Source organism: Podarcis melisellensis (assembly GCF_964234715.1).
Source record: "Podarcis melisellensis genome assembly, chromosome: 7".
Taxonomy (NCBI): Eukaryota; Metazoa; Chordata; class Lepidosauria; order Squamata; family Lacertidae; genus Podarcis; species Podarcis melisellensis.
This window is the reverse complement of record NC_138539.1, coordinates 40,621,991-40,641,872: the sequence shown is the minus strand read 5'-3', so window position 1 is coordinate 40,641,872 and position 19,882 is coordinate 40,621,991. Positions and strand designations below refer to the sequence as shown.

Below are 19,882 nucleotides of genomic sequence, written 5' to 3'. Positions count from 1 at the left end.
GGAATGTCTTCCCATGCTTAAGGAAAAACAACAACAAACCCCTAAAATTAAGGAATATGAGGATGACTCTGCAACTATTCATGGGGTGTAGAGTTGCCAGAAATTATATGATGCACTCATTATTTATTTTTGTATCTATGTGCCATCCTTCTGCTAGAGCAGGTTACAAACTAGGCATGAAAAATAGTTGTTGAAATCACTGACCACAGTAACAGAATGAGGTATTAAAAGTCTTTTTGAATAAAAATAATTTAAATATCTATATGAAAGATAACTGGTAAGAGCCAGGCAAATCTCCACAATAGCAGTAGGGAATCTTATTTCAGCCTAAATGTGGACAATTTAAGCTTTTGGGCAGCAGAAGTAAAAGTGGGTGTGGTAAGTTGTGAAAAGTGGGTGAAAAGAAATGCAACTCTTTCATTTGCACATTAGCCCTGCATTCCAGCCATGCAAAAACCAGAAATTTCTACACACGGCCACACCTCTCCACTCTCTACCCTCTATTCAGGCAAGCAAGAAGTACAGTATTCAGTTCACAGAAACAATCCCGCCAGGCAAAAGCACTGGGTGGTTGGGAGACTGTTTGGTTGTAGAGAAGCATCAGTGAAAAACATGGCCTGGAGAGGGTCCCAAGAGCTGGATAGAGAGGGGCTTGGAGCATTGTGTTTGGTCACCAGACCTAAGATTCTCCACTCTTGCTCTACAATGATTCATATTAGTGTGACCACAAAGAAGATTCCAACTTCCATCCAACTTCATCAAAGTTTCTTAGAGCTTTATAGGCTAAGACAGGGGTAGGCAACCTAAGGCCCATGGGCCAGATGTGGCCCAATCGCCTTCTCAATCCGGCCCCCGGATGGTCCGGGAATCAGCATGTTTTTACATGAGTAGAATGTGTCGTTTTATTTAAAATGCGTCTCTGCGTTATTTGTGGGGCATAGGAATTTGTTCATTCTCCCCCCCCCAAAAAAAAATAGTCCGGCCCACCACATGGTGTGAGGGACAGTGGACCGGCCCACTGCTGTGAAAGGTTGCTGAGCCCTGGGCTAAGACTAGCATTTTAAATTGAGTCCAGAAATACAGTGGTACCTCGGGTTAAGAACTTAATTCATTCTGGAGGTCCGTTCTTAACCTGAAACTGTTCTTAACCTGAGGTACCACTTTAGCTAATGGGGTCTCCTGCTGCTGCTGCCGCCGCACAATTTCTGTTCTCATCCTGAAGCAAAGTTCTTAACCCGAGGTACTATTTCTGGGTTAGCGGAGTCTGTAACCTGAAGTGTCTGTAACCCGAGGTACCACTGTAACAGGAACATACCACCTCCCAGCAAATTACTCTGGTTACTGGGTGCAGGGCTGTTCCTCCAGTGAGGCAAAGAAAGTCTCATGACTCAGGCAGTGGACCAAGGCTAGGCAGAAAGGTGGTGGAGTGGCAGTGCACGGCCACCTGCTCCTTGCCATCCACAGCTGAAGGCAAAGGTTTGTCCACCTTTGGTCCCCACCCTGCACTCAGCTCTCACCTGTGGCTCCTAGAAGCTGCTAGCATGCAACAAAAGCCATATCAGAGGAATGGCTTCAACTGGCTGGCTTATCAAGGTGAGGGTAGCCAATGAGTCTCAAACCCTCTGTGCGTTAGGGACTTCCCCTGCATGTGAAGACAAGATCTAGTAATATTTGCAGTTAATGTTCTATGAAGCCCATCTGTAATATATTTAGGAAAACATGATAAAAAATACAGAGAACGCACAACACATTTTTTATATGATACCTCATAAAAAATTCTAGTGTTCAGATGTATATTTCAAATATATATTTCAAATATATGAAAGCCGACACAAAGTGCACTGAATTTGAACTTGCATGAAATTCAGACATGGAGTTGGGATAGTTTCTCCCCCTTTTAATACCCAGTGTACACAATCCCCAGTTATACTGTAAACTGCCCTGTTCCTCAGATAGAGGGCAGTATATAAATGTAATAAATATTGATAACAAATAAGAGAAATGTGAAAATGTAACACCTAAATTTAAGTTTTTTAAATATAAATATGTGGGGTTTTATTAGCACAGAGGAATAGTGATTTTTTCTTTCTGCTGTAATAAATGTGTGACACAACTCCGGAACACTTTCCTAGTGTTTTTATATTTTCATTCAGCTTTCCATACTGCGCTTCCTTACCGCAGTCCTTTGCCATGGTCTATACTGTTGCACAATGTAAGGAAGGCCAAACCAGCAATAAACTTCTTTGGTTGTGTCTGAATGTGTCACTGCGGAACAGAAGGAAAGTAGTCCTGACTCTGGTAAGGATTAGGCATGCAGTCCCTATCCATGAGCATCTATTGAAAGGAAAGGCCTCACCTACATGCATCCCTTTGTAGTGCTTCCCTCACTGTTAAAACATGTCCTTTTTGGTGCTCTACAGTTCTCAAAGGCACAAGAAGTCATTTTTCAGACCCAGTTCCCTACTCCAACTTAGCCTCAGTTCTGGGTGATGTTGCTGACCTACAAGCAGGTTCCTGAGCTCTATTGACTGGCTTTCTTTTTCGTTTTTGAAGACTGTGCTAATTATTGGGAACAAATCAGTTCTTTTGCATTTGCAACAAGCCTAGTATGTAGCACAATATGGCCTAGTTTCCTGCTGTGCCATAAACTTCAGCATACTTGCCTATTTCCATCTATATAATTCATTACCGTCATCTCTCTTTCCTGCCAGATCAGTTTGGCTTCTGTGACTGTCCCAAAAAAACTTATGGCTGAGGCTACCAATAATAAAAAATACAGTGATGGAACTCTGCCAACACTACCTTTCCCTCATCCTCTTTTTGTGTGGCTCCCCTGACCCACTCACCATGATGCTATCTGCAATGGTAGTACTAAATTAAGCAACAAGTTGAATGTGTTTTTTTTTATGGTGGTGGTGGGGGCTTCTCTTGGAGGAAGTGACTCCTTTGTTCTACATCGATGTCAATCCCTTTCATGTGGGGGATACATGTTTGTGGACCCTTTCTGTGAGTAACAAAATAGGGTACCAGGAAACGGCAGTATTGTATCATGAAAGAATAGGAAGGCTTGCTCTTTATATACAGGAAGTGTGGGAGGAAGTTTGTAGTGTCTTTACTATTCTGTTCTTAAAGATATGTAGTTTGTAATGTCACTACTGAAATTACCTGAAATGTTTATCAAACTGATAGTAAAGTCCTGAGATAAGATTTATTATAACATTTAGATATTCTCAGTGGGCTAACCAGTGTGGTTACAATAGCCTATGGTAAGCAAGTGAAATATGTACTCTTCCTGCAAAACCTTAGTATAAATGCTTTATACTGTGTCTGATCTGATGTGCTCAAGATGGTTGTTAGCTGCTACTTGTTAGTCTAGCATATGCATGTGATAATGCAAAATAGCAATACATTATTGGTTATTATAATGTGTCATGAGTCTATGTACCATAAATAAGTTGCTTAATTACATCTGCCTATTGAGCAATTGCTAAATGACATTTTGTTGTCCAGCTTCCTGGCAGAATAAAGTTCTCATTGAATAAATATAAACCTGACCATAGAAATAATATACGTATTTTAAAGGAAAACACTCTTGGGATGAGATTGAAAAAGCAGATCATCAAAACTCTGGGCACACTGTACCATTGAGTGGATTCACAGATGGTTGTAAATTCATACTCAAAGAGTACCAGTGGTTTCTCATCAAACTTTTGAGGGAGGTTTCAAGTTGGGTGCCTCAGTACTCTGTCCTGGACCAAATAATCTTCAATGACTTGAGGTGGAGAGGATCCTTAGATTTGCAGATAACACACAAGTAGGAGGAATTACAAACACCTCATAAAAGAGGAATAAAATATCTATCTAGTTTTTAGCTCTAATATGCACCTTTTTGAGCATGTAGTGTGAAAGTGAGCTCCTGCCCAAGGAAGGGAATAGTGCTGGGAAGTTTGTATGTATGTCTGTGCTGACTCGTAAAATTCATTAGAAATACCATGCACTGGTAAACATACCCTATCTAAGTTTGCACTAGTCTAACCCTATGATGGCTTTTTTGGAGTAGAAAAAAAAGAAGGTAGGGTTGCCATATTGATCCAGAAATGGCTTAGGATCTTTGAGTTTATTTATCTATTTATTACACTTACATCCTGCCTTCCTTCCAAGGAGCTCAAGATGGCATATATGGTAAGGTTACCAGGCGCCCCCGTTTCCCAGGGACAGTCCCTGGATTTACAAATCAGTCCCCATACAAAATCCATTGAAGTTGAAAAGTGTCCCCAGATTCATTGAAAAAAATCTGGTAACCTTAATATGGCTCTCCATCACATATTTTATCCATAAGACAACTTAATGTGGCTGGTTAGACTAAGGAGGAGTCACTGAAGGTGATCTTCAGTGCTGAGAAGGGAATTTAACTTGGGTATCCACTACTGGGATGATGAGATAATCCCACAGATTTTTAAAAAATTGTTTTTGGTCACCCCAAGTACTTGGGCAATTTAACTGCTCAACCACCTTTCTATTCTCAGAGAATTAAAGCTTTGCTGTGCTGCATCTGGATAGCTGGACAAGTGCCTTGACAGCTTAGCACTGAAGGCGTAGGAGAGCAGTCATTGCTCACAAAACATTCTTAGGGTGAAATCTCCTTTGAGTCTCTCTTCTGCTAATCATGTGAACATATGATCAATATGAATGCGATAGAGAAAGTGGTTGTAGTGTGGAAGAGCATTCTAACAACACAGATATTGCATTTTTATTACACATGTTAAAAAGTCTCTTACTTTTTCCTGGATCAATCTCCAAGTCTGTGTTGACATCACTTGTGTGGAATAGAATGCTCATCTGTGCACAATCTGGACAACCTTATAAAAGTTTTTGGCCTGTACACTAGTTTGGTAGACAACATAATCAATAAAGAAATTGTGAAAATAAAGCACTTTCCTGAAATGCTGCTTGTCGGCTTTCCAAAATGTAGATTACTACAAATTTAGATTACCAGATTATTTTCATATTCTAGTAAGAATTGGTCAAATTGAGTATTTGCATTATGGACCGAAAATATTGTTGGAATTTCCTGAAAGTGCTTCTTTTGAATGAAATCTCATATGAAAAGGAAGGGAATTTCAGAGACAGAAGCCACAGAAGAAGCAGACTGTCCATTAAAGAAGAGGTTTCTCCTATTATTCACTGAAGTAACATTTGATAAGAAATCTTTGGCTTTCATTAGCATTACACCCGCTTCGGTTATAAACCTCCAACCCTCCAAACTGTTGTTCCTTCTATTTACTTAAAGGCACTCTCTAGAGACTGGAATTGCATTCTAACAACTGGCTTGTGGTCTACATTTTATGTCAGTTGGTCTGCTGCTTGTTGGAATTGTTCTGCACACAGCTATGAATGTGGGAGGAGGAAACCTACAAGATGATTTACTGTATATGTAGTGGTTTGCAGTAAGGACCAAATTAACTACATCTGTAATATGTGCATTGTTTCAAAATGTTGAAATGTCAGCTAGGCCAAAAGGTATGTCATCCATATGGAACCCATATTATTCCTCCCCTCTGTTCTCAGTATTGCATTGGCAGGGTTGTAGCTGTAAAGGGAAAGAAGACTTTTCAGATAATGCTTCCCCTCCCCTCTCTGTGCTTGCACCATAATTTTAAGAGACACAGTGAGAAGAAAAGAGCATTTAAGGGGTTCAGATGTGCCAGGAAAAGTAGTAAATGTGCTGCAGCTACATTAACAACAACAAAAAATGCTGCCATTTCATACTCTTAGTTTGATATGTGTGTGTGTGTGTGTGTGCCCCCCCGTCCCACCCAAAGTAGTGAAAATAAGCAGGCATTTCATTTTCTGTTTTGTTCTCCCAGACTCTCCAAGTGTCCCTATTTTCCAGAGACTGTCAGCATCGCCCTTGAGCCAGTGTACCAACTGGACTCATGCACTACAGCCCCGACTGGGCTAGGCGAGCTGGGTAGCACTGCCGGAGACCTCCTTTCTCACAGGAACTGGTCACAGTGCTGTGGACTCACAGCTTGGAGCTGAGAGCACCGGATTCACTGTCTCAATAATGCAGTCGTTGCGCAGCAGCGTTTTGCAGAGTCTTGCAGAGTATAAACCACTCGGAGAGCAGCTCTGTAAAGTATCTTCTTTTATTCTATAACTACAGCTATAATACAAACTATATACAGAGCTAAATATTCTGAGCATACATCAATGCTACTCTGAGTGCCTGCAGCTGCTCTTAGCAGCAATCTTATCTCTAAATACTATCTCTTGCACTCACTCTCCGACACACTGGCTGACTCTCTCTCACACACACAGAGACTCACTCACTTGACTAATTAAGTAGAGAGCAGTACATTGCTCCTCCTCTCTGTAGAGTCAGCAGAGACCTCAGGAGATTATCAGGAGATTCTTGGGTATGAGAGGGGTGAAATCTCCTCAGAGACATCCCAGTTTCTGGCTTGATCCCAGAATGTCCCGCTTTTCCTAGGATGTCCCTACAGTGGGACCTCGTGTTACATACACTTCAGGTTACATACGCTTCAGGTTACCGACTCCGCTAACCCACAAATAATACCTCGGGTTAAGAACTTTGCTTCAGAATGAGAACAAAAATTGTGCTCCGGCGGCACAGCAGCAGCAGCAGGCCCCATTAGGTAAAGTGGTGCTTCAGGTTAAGAACCGTTTCAGGTTAAGAACAGACCTCCGAAACAAATTAAGTACTTAACCTGAGGTACCACTGTATTTTCATTGGAGATATGTGGGAGGAAATGGAGTTTTCCGACCCCAGAGCCATCTGAAGGCAATTCTGTATGGGGAAGGGGTTTTTTAAAAATGTTTTATTATGTTTTTATATATGTTGGAAGCTTCCCAGAGTGCTGGGGCAACCCAGTAAGATGTGTGGGGTATAAATAGTAAAATTATCATTATGTTATGGGACATCCCTATTTTCATCAGAGAACGGCAAATCTTCATGTTCTAGGACATTTGGGGGCTATCCAGTTCTCATCTCTACACTGAAATGAGTTCTCATCCAACCAGTATCCATTTGCCTACCTGTCAATTACTTTTTGTGGTTGTTGTAATTGGTCTTTTAAATGCACAAACATGTGTCAAAGCTCATCCTTCATTTCTCACTTCTGGCAAGCCATAGGAAACCTTATCTGCCATTTTATCGTTATCATTTATATACTGTCATCATCCTCAATGATGCTTTTAGAAGAACAGAGATCCCTTTCCTGAGGAGCTTACAATTGGAATTGAACAAAGAGTAAATGGAAGGGGACAGAAGTAAGGAAAGGCTAACAGGGAAGAAATATTATGTTGGTTACGTGTGCTTAAGCTTAGTTACAGGAAAGCACCCTTTTGACCAGAGGGTGGGAACCAGAAGTGGCCAACCTTCTGTAAGCCAGATTAGGTGGTAAAGGTAAAGGTACCCCTGCCCGTACAGGCCAGTCTTGACAGACTCTGGGGTTGTGCGCCCATCTCACTTAAGAGGCCAGGGGCCAGCGCTGTCCGGAGACACTTCCGGGTCACGTGGCCAGTGTGACATCGCTGCTCTGGCAAGCCAGAGCCACACACGGAAACGCCGTTTACCTTCCCGCTGGTAAGCGGTCCCTATTTATCTACTTGCACCCGGAGGTGCTTTCGAACTGCTAGGTTGGCAGGCGCTGGGACCGAGCAGCGGGAGCGCACCCCGCCGCAGGGATTCAAACCGCCGACCTTTCGATCGGCAAGTCCTAGGCGCTGAGGCTTTAACCCACAGGTGGATTGACAGGCAAATGGCCACACCCATCAACTGGCATATGATGTCAGGCAAGGGGGAGGGGGACCTATCAGGCATGCACAGCTTAGAGTGTGCTCCTGATTGTTCCTTTGCAGCCATGACTTCCATTTGGTGCCAGATTTAAACAGTGCTAAATGCAAATCACATCTGCAAAGGAACAACTGGGGACAGGTTGACATCATGCAGGTGTTCTAGAAGGCAGTTCCAAGCATATGGGGGAGAAAGGCCAAAGTCTTTTGAGGGAGCAGGACACCTTTGGGTGGTTGAGGGTAATGTAACTGGAGGAGTGAAGATCACAGGAAAGTATTGAGATATAACAGTAGCGAGAATAAGGGAGCAAGAACATGGATAGATGTAAAGGTAAGGACAAGGACCTTCTGTAGGATTAGGGAGTATATAGGAAGGATTAAATGTAGGGTGCCATGTGGTCAGATCTCTTATAGAGATAAAATATTTGACAGCACAGTCATGGATAGATGTAAGGGAACTCTGGTGAGACAAGGGGAGACCAGAGGAGAAGACAGTAGGGTATAGCTGAGACATGGCCAAACATGACCAGAATTTCTGTTGATGGGGGCAGGGAGAAGTGACCTGACCTGACCATGGGGTGCCTTCAAACTGTCCATATCTTGCAGGAGAGAGCCAAGCACATATCAGAACTTTAGGTTTGTGCTGTTAAAGTGCTCTGTTGTTCTGGCACAACAAACTCACTTATAAACAAATGGATATTTTGTGGTTTGGAAAGTCATAGACAAATGCATTGGAAAGCATGAGGTAAATGAATGACTAATGGAAATATGTGTAGACACCCTGCAAACAAATTGGGATGAATGTTCATTTTCATGTAATTCCTCCATAAATAAATCAGAATGGATTCTCAATAAAGACCAGACATAGTCTAACCTACATGTAAGCTTTGTGCAAGCAAAACAAATAGGTAATTTGGAGAACCCAATGGACTAAATATGGGGGGTGAAGATAAAAAAGTAATTGAGTTAAGTCTATGTGCCTGTTCAACAGGCTATGTCCCGTTATGTTGACAATTGTTCAGTGAGTTTGTCACCAAAGCAGGCAGAAAGCATAGGAAATGGAAGATTAAAGCACCTCCCCTTTAACCATACAGACCTTTGTCGGCAAGGTGATAGATGTAAAGGTAAGATGCTTTTTAAGATGCTGTCTAGGTTTGTCATTGCTCTTCTCCCAAGAAGCAGGTGTCTTTTAATTTCGTGACTGCTGTCACCATCTGCAGTAATCATGGAGCCCAAGAAAGTAAAATCTCTCACTGCCTCCATTTCTTCCCCTTCTATTTGCCAGGAGGTGATGGGCCCAGTGGCCATGATCTTAGTTTTTTTGATGTTGAGCTTCAGACCATATTTTGCACTCTCCTCTTTCACCCTCATTAAAAGGTTCTTTAATTCCTCAAGGGGCGCGGGTGGCGCTGTGGGTAAAAGCCTCAGTGCCTAGGGCTTGCCGATCGAAAGGTCGGCGGTTCGAATCCCCGTGGCGGGGTGCGCTCCCATTGCTTGGTCCCAGCGCCTGCCAACCTGGCAGTTTGAAAGCACTTCCGGGTGCAAGTAGATAAATAGGGACCGCTTTCTAGCGGGAAGGTAAACGGCATTTCCGTGTGCAGCTCTGGCTCGCCAGAGCAGCAATGTCACACTGGCCACGTGACCCGGAAGTGTCTTCGGACAGCGCTGGCCCCTGGCCTCTTGAGTGAGATGGGCGCACAACCCCAGAGTCTGGCAAGACTGGCCCGTACGAGCAGGGGTACCTTTAATTCCTCCTCACTTTCTGCCATCAAGGTTGTGTCATCTGCATATCTGAGGTTGTTGGTATTTCTTCTGGCAATCTTAATTCCGGCTTGGGATTCATCCAGCCCAGCCTTTCGCATGATGAATTCTGCATATAGGTTAAATAAGCAGGGAGGTAGCAGCTTGCAAAACTCTTAACATAATTAATATACAGCAACTTATTAAACAACATAATGAAACGGGGGGGGGACCCCAAACCTGTTATGCCATCAGTATTCTTGGTGTCATTATTCACAAGTCTACCATTAGTAAATGAGGACGCATGCTTTCCTTGCTGTGTTCTAGATGGACACAGGATTGCTATATCTGTGGCATCACTGACAGCATGCTCAATTCTTAGGAAGAAACTGTACGGAAAGCAATGCCTGATGCCACACCCTCTCAATGAGCAGGCTGACTGAATCCAACATCTGATGCTACAAAGATATTTACACAGGACAAATTTCTTATAAGAGATGGTACATCAATTCTCTGCCTGCAGATCTGTGGAGGGCAATTGGAAGATGTGCACACTCTGTATGCTTAAAAAGAAAGTTGCTAGATTACAAGTTGAAATTTGCTTTTCTTTCGAACGTCCTTTTTTTTTACACCATAAATTAAGAGCCTATAATTGCCTTCCCACATTGCTTCTGTACCTCTGTCCTGTTACATATTTGAGGTGTACTATATATTGGGTGAGGGGGGAAATAAATGCAAAAAATCTGCATTAACCCTTCTAATTTTTTTTTAATTCTTTTAATAACACAGTAAAAAGTAGGTTAGGTTTAGAATTAGAGCATTGCTGCAGGACAGACACTGAATTTCAGCACTCTGACTACTGACTTGGAGATAGCACTTGGCACCCAATGAAGCATATTCTGAATCAGCTGACAGGATCTACCCAAGTAAAGGGAATCTGGGACTTCCATCTGTTGCCCAACTTTTAGATGTGATGCCTACATTTATACCCCTGAAGCTCCCAAGATTTGGACTTTGAGCTTTTATGAACCTCTATGATATTGTATCTTTTAATGAAAATTGTAGGGTGTGCTGGCTTCTGTATGCAAAATTGTAAAAGCTGTTATGCTGAGCAAGAACTACTGCCCTCTAGTTGATTTGACAGTAAGAGTTTGCAGACTACCTATTTCAAGGTTGCAATAGGTGTGGGGTTTTGTTTTTGTTTTTGGTCTCTTGCCCCTTCTCAGAAGAGGTCAGAGCATTTTGCCTCTTGATTGCCTCTAAGGTAGGAAGGTCAGGCTGAGAGACTTGCCCAAAGCCTTCCAATTAGTGTTGAACAGAGAGCTGAATTTGTTTTTTCATCTTTACTAACCTGGCTGCCTGTGGAAGGCAGCAAATTTTGTCACTGCACTTCTGTTGGCTGGAAGGAAGTGATGTTTTTCAATGCTTTCATGATAGTTCCATTGTGTGTGGTGGAGGCTTGTGAAAAAAGGATCAAAGTAGATGTTTGTGAACGGAAATATTTTTTTATTTTTGCTGGTTTGATATTTGTCATCCTCTTGGCATCATTTTGCAGTATAAGGTGCCAACACATATTTGGAGTGCCTATTATTCGAAAATGAGAATTGTTGAGACTGTGACTGGACCTTCTCTAATCCATGCTAAGTGAGGGCAAAATGTGAGGGAAATGTGTACCCTTCAGTCTCTTTATGTTGTTTTACATGTTTTAGAGCTCAGCCCTTAAAGCACTTTTGGAGTCTGCATGAGTTTATATATAGGTTTTGGTGGACTCTGGCTCAGATTATGCCCTGAAAGAATGCCACAATGTGGTAAAGCTGAAATAAAGCTCAGGAAGCATGCTTTGCTTAAGCAATATAGTTTGTTGCCTTAATACAAAGATACAGTACAACAGAACAGGCAAAGCATACTGTGTTTGTGAGGTGGGTGGCGATTTCCTTAGCTACTGAATAGGTGGGTGGGCTGTGTCAGAGAGAGGGGCTATCCTAGGTTGGCGGAAGGAGTTGGGATGGCTTCCTAAAGGCTTTCCTTTCTAGTCAAGGAGTTAGTTTGATACCCTTTCTGTTGAATGGTAAAGGTGCAAGGCCTAGCTGCAACACAGGCTGGAGGTGTGAATTTTGGTTGGTAAAGTCCTTACCTGGGCAACTAACTCATCTGGATAATTATGGCAGGTTATGAGGTCCCTTCCTCTGAGATTCCTTAGTTTCTCTGAGATTCGTTAATTTTGTTAGATATGCACAATGCTTCCCTGTTAAAGTTCTCTCTCCACAAGTTCCATCTCTTACTGCAGCTGATTTCTGCCTCTGCTTCTGTGCTATACATCTCTCTTACCACACTCTTCATCCCCCAGAAATCCCTCTGGAGGCAGGTGGGCAGGCATCTTTCAACCCCGTCACAATTCATTTGGAAACATGGATTGGCCATATTAAAAGCTGAGTTAAGTGTGGTGTTGTGATTTTGGAGTGTTTGCTAAGGACCAGGAGGGTTTATGTTCAGATCTCCACTCAGCCTGTGAATCTCATTGTGTTACCTAGGACCAGTCGCAGTCTCTCACCTACACCTCATATCATGTAAGTATAACATGCAGAAAGAACCATGTACACTAGCTATCCAGTGCTACTTTGGAGGAAAGATGACATACATATTTAGTAGAATGATGATTAAACACAGAAAAAGAAAATGAGAGTCTTGTAGCGTCTTAATTTGGGGGGGGCACGTTAGCTTTTGAAATGCCTCAAGAATGTGCTTTTTTGTGGCAACAAACACAACTATCATCTCTAGATATATCTTAAGATATTGAAGACTTTTGCTTTCTCATCTGAACTGACATAGCAGAAGTTGTACTGAATATCCCATTGTCTGACAGAAAGAATGGCAATACAGTAGTATAGTTTTTGTTACCCCATAGCCTTTGACTCTGGTGAATATAGTTTCCTGATATTTAGAATAGTTTTCAAGATCAAAGGTTTGTTTACCGCCATATGCTAATCCAGCGAGAACTGTTGCCATGCAGAGACACTGGAGACCAAGGCGGCTGTCTGATACTATGATGCTATCAGGAGCAGCGAAACAAAAGGAAGATACTTAACATGTCTATTTTAAAGATCCCTTAACAAAGTGTTAATGCAAGTAGATTCTTGCAAATGTACCTCTATCCCACCCCCTCTTCATGCAAGCATATTCAAAAGGAAGAAAGCCATCAATGGCTTCAGTATATGGCCTGAGGCTGTTAAATGCATTTGAACTTTTCAAGGTGATTTCAGAAGTCTTTGTCTAAGAAAAGAGTTCTTAGACACCCTTTCCTGCCAGTGGTTTGTAACAGAATGTTGAAAAACATTTTATTAGGAATATGAGCAGTTATCAAAATACTTTGTTATTAAAAAACATTGTAAAAATCCAGCCGCTGTTTCTCATTCAGGTTTTTTATTACCAATAAATAAGGGGTGGGGGAAGAATAATTATGCATTCGAAGGAAGAAGCAATTTTTGAAATAGCAAGGATCAGAATATACTACACGCTCTTTTAATCCGTAAGGAAAACTAGAGACTGTGTGCCCTGTTGCTGATGTTTGGATTATTGCTGCCATCTGGGTTTAGTACATGAGAGACTGGTTTTGATACTAATTCCAGTAGCTTGAGACCAAAAATAACCTGGTATTATCCGGGGAATAGATGATGATGGATTATGAGGCTTTGAGAGGGGAAAGCTTGGGTTTTTATTTTGTTTTGTTTGTGTCTCTTAAATGTAGGACAAAAAATAAACGACTTGAGTGCTTAAGAGCAAGGGATTGTTGGGGGAGGAGGGATGCTGTGTCTTTTCTGTCTCTGTGCTTATCTTGGCGGAAGAACGTGCATTTTGCTATGCAGCCCTTCCCCTGAAATTCTCTTCAATGCTCCTTAAAATAAGAAGAGGTTAATAGCCTTGTAAATATACTCGTGGAAAGCTGCCATCCCGCCCCCTTGCTTTAGCCATTGAGAACTCGCGTTGTGCTTCATCCAAGCTTCCGAGGGTGATGATTACAAAATGCTCATTTTGAGAAACCCCCATAATTTTAAACCCGAGGCTTTCCACGCGTTTTGTCGCATGTTTTGCCTACGCCCATCAGCCCCCGCTAACATTAGGACTAGTGTGGTTGCAACTGGACCTTATTTTCTGATACGTTCAAGAAGGTTTCCGCATCGCATTGTTGCATGCCTATTTTTTATTTTTTATTTTTAAAGGGGTGGGTGGGTGGATAGTGTTGGCCTTTTTAAGCCCCCGATCCCTTCTTTAAAAAGGAAAGAGAGGCTAGCTCTTTGTATATACAGCTGCATTTACCGAGGGTGAGACTGAAGGGGAAGCCGAGGAGGAAGAGAGGGAGGGCGGCTGGCTTGGTGTTTTTACGTGCCAGATGTTAGGCCTGCCCCGTGCGCCTGTTTGGCTGCCTGGCTGTGGTCATGCTCGAGCCCTGTGTGAATTGGGGAGATCTGATGAGTTAGCTGGTTGCTATGGCGAGGAGCCGTGTCACGTGGCCCGGGCGCTGCTCCCGGCGGTTTGACGTCACCGGCCAGGGAGGAAAGGGGAGGGGGCCGGCGGCGCAGAGAGAGACGGAGCGAGTCAGTAGCGAAGGAGTCGACGCGCGCACGGCGAGCCCGCCCGCCCCAGCTTCTCCGCACACAGGCACCCGGCTGAGGGCTGCTTGCCTTTGGGAGCGCTCCAATGCCTGGACCTACCCAAGCGCTGTCCCCAAATGGAGAGAACAACAACGACATCATCCAAGATAACGGCACCACCATCATCCCTTTCAGGAAGCACACAGTGCGAGGGGAGCGTTCCTACAGGTAAGCCGCTCTCTTTCTCTCTCTGTGTGTTGGGCGTGCGCGTACGTGTGCGTGGACGGACGGACGGACGGACACACACACACACACACACACACACGGGGAACTGCTGCAGCAGAGCCGGGTGGAGGGGGGGAGGAGGAGGAGCGGGGGTTGCAGCGTATTGCATAACAAAAACAGCGGCGCTTTAAACCTAATCTGGCGTGTCTTCTCTCCTAAGCGTGCAGCGTGGTCTAGCTCTGTTTGAACGGGCGCTTTGCATTGTCCAAATGGAAAACATCTTGCGAATACTCCGCCTGTCTTGATCCCCTCCCCCCCGCGCTTTTTTGCTTTCTGCTGTGCGTATTGATAACGTTTACAAGCCGCCTGGCGTGGGAGGGAGGTGCGCGCAAATAAATAAATAATAGCTGTAATACCAATGTCCTCTTGGTCTGTGTCTCTGTCAGAGGAGACATTTCGGGGACAGAGAAAGGGAAGGCTGAGGGAGAGAAGAAAGAACACAGGGTCTTGTGATGGTGGTGGTGCACTGCCTTGGTTGTGTGGAAGGGAAAATGGAATCCTCTAGATTAAACTGCAGTCTGTGATGTTAAACCACCAGATTGATGGAGCTTTGTAAGAATTGCACATCCTGATTGGTGGAAAGCTTGACAGCAGAGGTCAGGGTGTCAGGAATACACTAAAAAAATTCCTCCTGCAAATATTGGGTTTTGAAATGAGGTGGGTTGTGCAGAGGCTTCTAAAAGCAAGTGGCACCTCGCCTATGTGCCGTATCATCATGCTTTCTTATGGGGACACTGACCTTCCTGCTTAGTGTTATTTGTATGTGTGTGTGATACATTTTCATTGTGTTCCTTGCTTGAAAAGGAGGATGGTGCCTATTTTCTTTGTCACAGTCCTCAGCATTTTTGATTAATGGCTTGGCATGTTGCACCTTTTGGCAGCAGGGTGGGTTTTTTTTTCTTTTTTGCATTAACATATCTGACAATATGTTCCTCTAGATAAGCTCATTAAGATTGCTTCAGCAAGTATAACACTATAGCAAATAATGCAACTAGTTTTGAGGGGCTTTTATCAGCGTGTGCACTCTGAAAGGTTAGAATAGTAGAAGAGATACAGCCAGGCATATCTAAGTGAATTTCCTTCCTGCTCTTTCCCCTCCCCCCAACCCAGAATCATGCTTGGGGTTGTGTTGTGATGTGTTGTTGTTGTTTGCTTGCTTGCTTGTTTGCTTAAAAAAAAAAAGAGTTCATGCCATTGAGCAAGCTACAGGAAATGAAACTGTCCCTGAAACCGTTATAAAAATATTTGGCTAAGCTACAGTGCGTAGTGAAATGTAGAATTGGAACAAAAAGTGTGTGTGTTTGCTCAGCTGAGTATTGGATAGCCTGTGAATATTGTGTAGAAATGGCTTTGCTCTGTTTGCCACCAGCTCAGTGAAAACTAAAGACCCTTCCTTTCCTACTTTAGTAGGTAAGGTCACAACAATGTTTTTAAGACTTAAGGTGCTGAATTATTTTTGGAATCCAAGTGCTTCTCCACCCCCTCTGCCCCCCTTTAACACATACATTTAGCCAGCACTTCTTCAAAAACACAGTGACTTCTTAAGACTGTGCAGATACTTTTAAGTATATTCAGTAAGAGAATAAAAAGGTGCTGAGCCATTTGAAAATTGAAATATAGAATGGGGATTTGGTGCCAACTGTTCTGTCAATTTAAAAAAAATTAGCTTTAAAAAGCCTTAACTGATAATAAACTGAAACCCTCATTTCCTCTGTTCACATTTCTTAATTCTTCTGAACAGCTTCCTGTTAAGAGAAATGGACATAATTTGGCCTATTTCCCCCCCACCCCACAAAAATGTGAAAACTGGTAACTGCTTCATTTTAATTACATCAGTATGTCTTGAATGAAAAGAGTGCTTTGTGTATGTTTATAAACTGCTAAGCGAAAAGAATACCATGTCCCATAGGACTGCTTAAATTATTGCTTAATAATACATGCAGATTCTTTTAAAAAAGAATGCTTCAGCCAGTTACAATGGGAATTTTTCATCAGGATAAAAATAGGGGTTTCGTTCATAAAAGCCTAATCCAAGATGTTCCGAAAACTACATTGTGTGGAATTGGCTTGATGATCGATGTGGGATGGAATGTAGCATATGACTTTGGGGATAACTGCAGATAGTCTTTTAGGAGTCTGATAATACATGCCCTGACCTTCTATCCTTTGCTAGTGTGGGATTACTTTATCACAGCATTACTCAGTTTATAAAGCTTTTGGCTTGTTCTTTTCCCTCCTCTTTCCTGGATATTTGTGTAAGGGATTTTGGAGCTGATTTAATGCTGAGCGTTGCCTCCAGTACACTAATTGGAACTGGACGATGGACTCTGTGTTCTTGACTCTGACACCTACTAACTGTATGACTCTGTTGTGCAACTCATAGCGCTTGTATTTCTCTCTATATATATATATTTAAGACAAAACTGAACAAAATAAAAACTCTCAAAACCCAAATCCATGAATAATCTGAAGACTGGGTTCTGAAAGTGGTAGATCAGGCAGTTCGAATTTCAACAGGGTGCATTCTTAGCAGCCACCATGAAATTGTCATTACCTCAGTTGGTCTGGTTCTCTGAAGTATGCCAAGATCAACTTGAGATGGGAGCCTTTATATGAAAGTGAACAAATATAGCAGCAATTTGTGATGCAGCAGGATGCCAACTAGCATTATACTGTATTATTCCTTCTGTACTGACTTCCAGAAGGAAAACTGTGCAACTATGATGCAAGTCTTGCTTATATTTTCAATGAGACCCTGTGCATGCCTACATAGAAATGAATTCCACTGTGTTCAGTGATGAAGACTCTCAGATACAACAGATTAAGCTGGTGAAAACAAGACATAACTAAAGATGGTTCAAGCAAGGCTTCCTCCTGAAAAAAGCCAGTTATTTAAATCTAAATCTTTATTATGTAGCTGAAGGCCAGTTATTTAAATCAAGATAGATAATGTTTCCAATTGTCTAATTAATATCCCGTCGTTTAATTCACATAATTCCTGAAAAAAGGTGCACACTAACTGGCTGCATTAGCAAAGTATATCTGTTTGCAACTAAATAGATACTTCATTGTACCTAGGAGCATAATAATAAAAAAGTCATGCAGCTCACATGCTTTTTGAATTACAGAATTTGGTTATTTGGATAGCCAAGCAGAAACTTGTTAGAACAGGCCTTTTGGATCAAGCCAAAAGCCCATCTAGGCCAGCATTCTGTCCTCACAGTGGTCAAGCAGATGCCCATGGGAAGCCCACAAGCAGAACCTGAGTGCAGCAACATTTTCCCATTCTGCAGTTTCCCCAAAACTGGTATTCAGAGACATATATCCAACAGTAGACACAGAGCGTAGCCATTGCGGTTAGTAAGAAGATAACATAAGAAGCTTAATTTTGAAGTTGTTTTCCTTTCAAAGTATGCACGCAAGGACATTATTAAGGCTCAATCCAGGTGATCTGTGGCCTCAAAGGTTATATCCATGGGTACAGTGACACCCTTGCAGACTTCCTCAGGTGGCCATGAGTCTTCTGAGCCCTCTCTCCCTGCTTCACTGTCATGTGGTGTCAAGGGTGCTATCTGCCCCTCCCCTTTTTGGAAAGTACAGAAAGCTGAAGGAGGAAATGGGAGAGAACGACTTTCTTTTCCTTTCCTTTTTTCAGCTCTGTGTGTTTCTCAAAACACATAGCAGCTGAACAGGCAGTGTAGTGACTGAGGTGACAGGGAGATATCTGGTCGATTGTGGGGCAGGATAGCAATGTAGGGAGGCATCATGAAGAAATCTGATTGACACAGGAGTTGAGGGGTGAAGAGAAAATGGAGTGCCAGAGAGAGGGAAGAGATGTATGTAAGTGTGAATTTGTACACAGACACACCTGTCTCCATTGACTGAAAGGGGAGAATCCAAAACCTGGTACTGTTTTGGTTGAGAATCCAAGGCATGGATTCTTCTATATTTTATCTATTCCTTGTATATTTCTAGAAGGAATCCCTTCTAGAACAGCCATCAAATCATAGATCACCTCTGTGTACACAGATTTGTTCCATGATTTCCTGGTGGTATTGCCATCTTGTGTAAAACTCATGAGGATCCATGCCTTGGATCTAGCAAGCACCAAATCTGTGATTTTTAATGTGCACTCTACCAAAATAAGCTTTTATTTGATGCTGCTATTGGTAGACCCTGTCAGGCAAATTCAGGAGGATCTGTTTTTATACTACAGAGCCTAACTTTGACCCAAACCCCTTGGAAAAGCAAATGTGTGCATGAGTGCATGCTTTTTCTCTTTCTGCCTGTTGGGGAACATGGTTGAGCTGGGGAATTGAGGAGAGAAGCAACCAGAAAGGATAGTACCCATGGCACTTTGACAGTTCCAAATGTACTCATGGGCCCAAAAGGGTTGGTAATCTCTTCTCCAGGAGTTAACTACTCGTTATGAGCTTGCATGGTCTTTCCCCCACCCCTCTTGAGTGTGGCTTCTTTTTCCATGCCCTGTCCGTGACACGTTTGCTATGGTTATATGAACTGGCAAGCTATGACTAAGAATCAGGGACACTCTTGTTTTGGAGTGACATACACCTATTTAGACACTACAGCAAATTATGGTTAACAGGAACACTGCACAAGAAAGGAGAAGAGGAGCATGCAGGCATATGGAGCTTCCCCTAATTTATCACAACTATGGCTTGAGGTTTGTCTGAATTCAGCCTAAGAGCTCTTACTTATAGAGATAAGTGCCCAGAACTTTCCAGAATTGGTTGCCATTCTTTGTTACTGGCATTGTAGCAAATAACACTGGTGTAAAATGAGGTGAAAACTCATCAGGAAGTGCAGAAATAGACAAAAGAAGTCTGCAAAGGCAAAGTATTTCAGTCTTATTCTTCATAGCAATCACCCAGTTAATGTATTTTCTAAAGCTGTGTACTAACAAAATGGGTTTGTGAGTTCTATTTATATTTGCCAGTAACTGAACGATACATTTTCATCAACACATTTCTGGTGTCTTAATCCTGCATTCAGAAACAGCTCCTTCCTTATAATCAACTGCCTGCTTCCTGTGGGTCCTGCAAAATAGAAGTGCTAACTGAAAAATGGATTGCGTTTAATGAGGCAACTACTCTTCAACTTAGTCTCCACCTTGACCAGAGATGGTGGACAAAGGATGTCTTAATGAGCCCATAAATTTGACTGGCCAGTAAACCAAGCCATTATTTGTTCTTGGCATAAACCCACTCTTCCTAGTTCTGTTGCAGTTGCAGGGAGCAATGTGAAGAACTCTGCACAAATGAGACAAGACAGCACCTCTCTTTGAGGCCAGTTCTGGGACCACTGTTTTCAAGTCCCCAGTTTGATGGATGTTTTGAAGTGTTAAGATCTGAATCCTTCATTAGATGCATGGAAGTTTTCCTTGAGGATTTGGGACTCATGTAAAATGATTGGAAATTTAGATGTGGCTA

General features: G+C 42.5%; 1 protein-coding gene and 1 long non-coding RNA gene across 5 annotated transcripts in view; one reads left to right on the top strand and one right to left on the bottom strand.

Moving 5' to 3' along the window:
* MAPRE2 (microtubule associated protein RP/EB family member 2) overlaps positions 1-19,882 on the top strand; it is an 85,113-nt gene that overhangs the window by 25,370 nt on the left and 39,861 nt on the right. Inside the window, exon 1 of one of the 4 annotated variants that reach the window (XM_081918567.1) lies at positions 14,114-14,375. The exons of 2 other annotated variants lie outside the window; for them this stretch is intronic. In XM_081918567.1, coding sequence (XP_081774693.1) covers positions 14,254-14,375 — 122 coding nt within the window. In that variant the 5' untranslated portion in view covers positions 14,114-14,253. Of the gene's footprint in view, positions 1-14,113; positions 14,376-19,882 lie in introns of those variants that run through there. One more of the 4 variants, XM_081918570.1, reaches the window with a different exon arrangement.
* The window catches only part of LOC309373958, a 66,179-nt gene continuing 55,865 nt past the window's right edge, over positions 9,569-19,882 (bottom strand). The window contains exon 5 of the long non-coding RNA XR_014170308.1: positions 9,569-9,638. This is a non-coding gene — a long non-coding RNA (uncharacterized lncRNA). The remainder of the gene's footprint in view (positions 9,639-19,882) is intronic.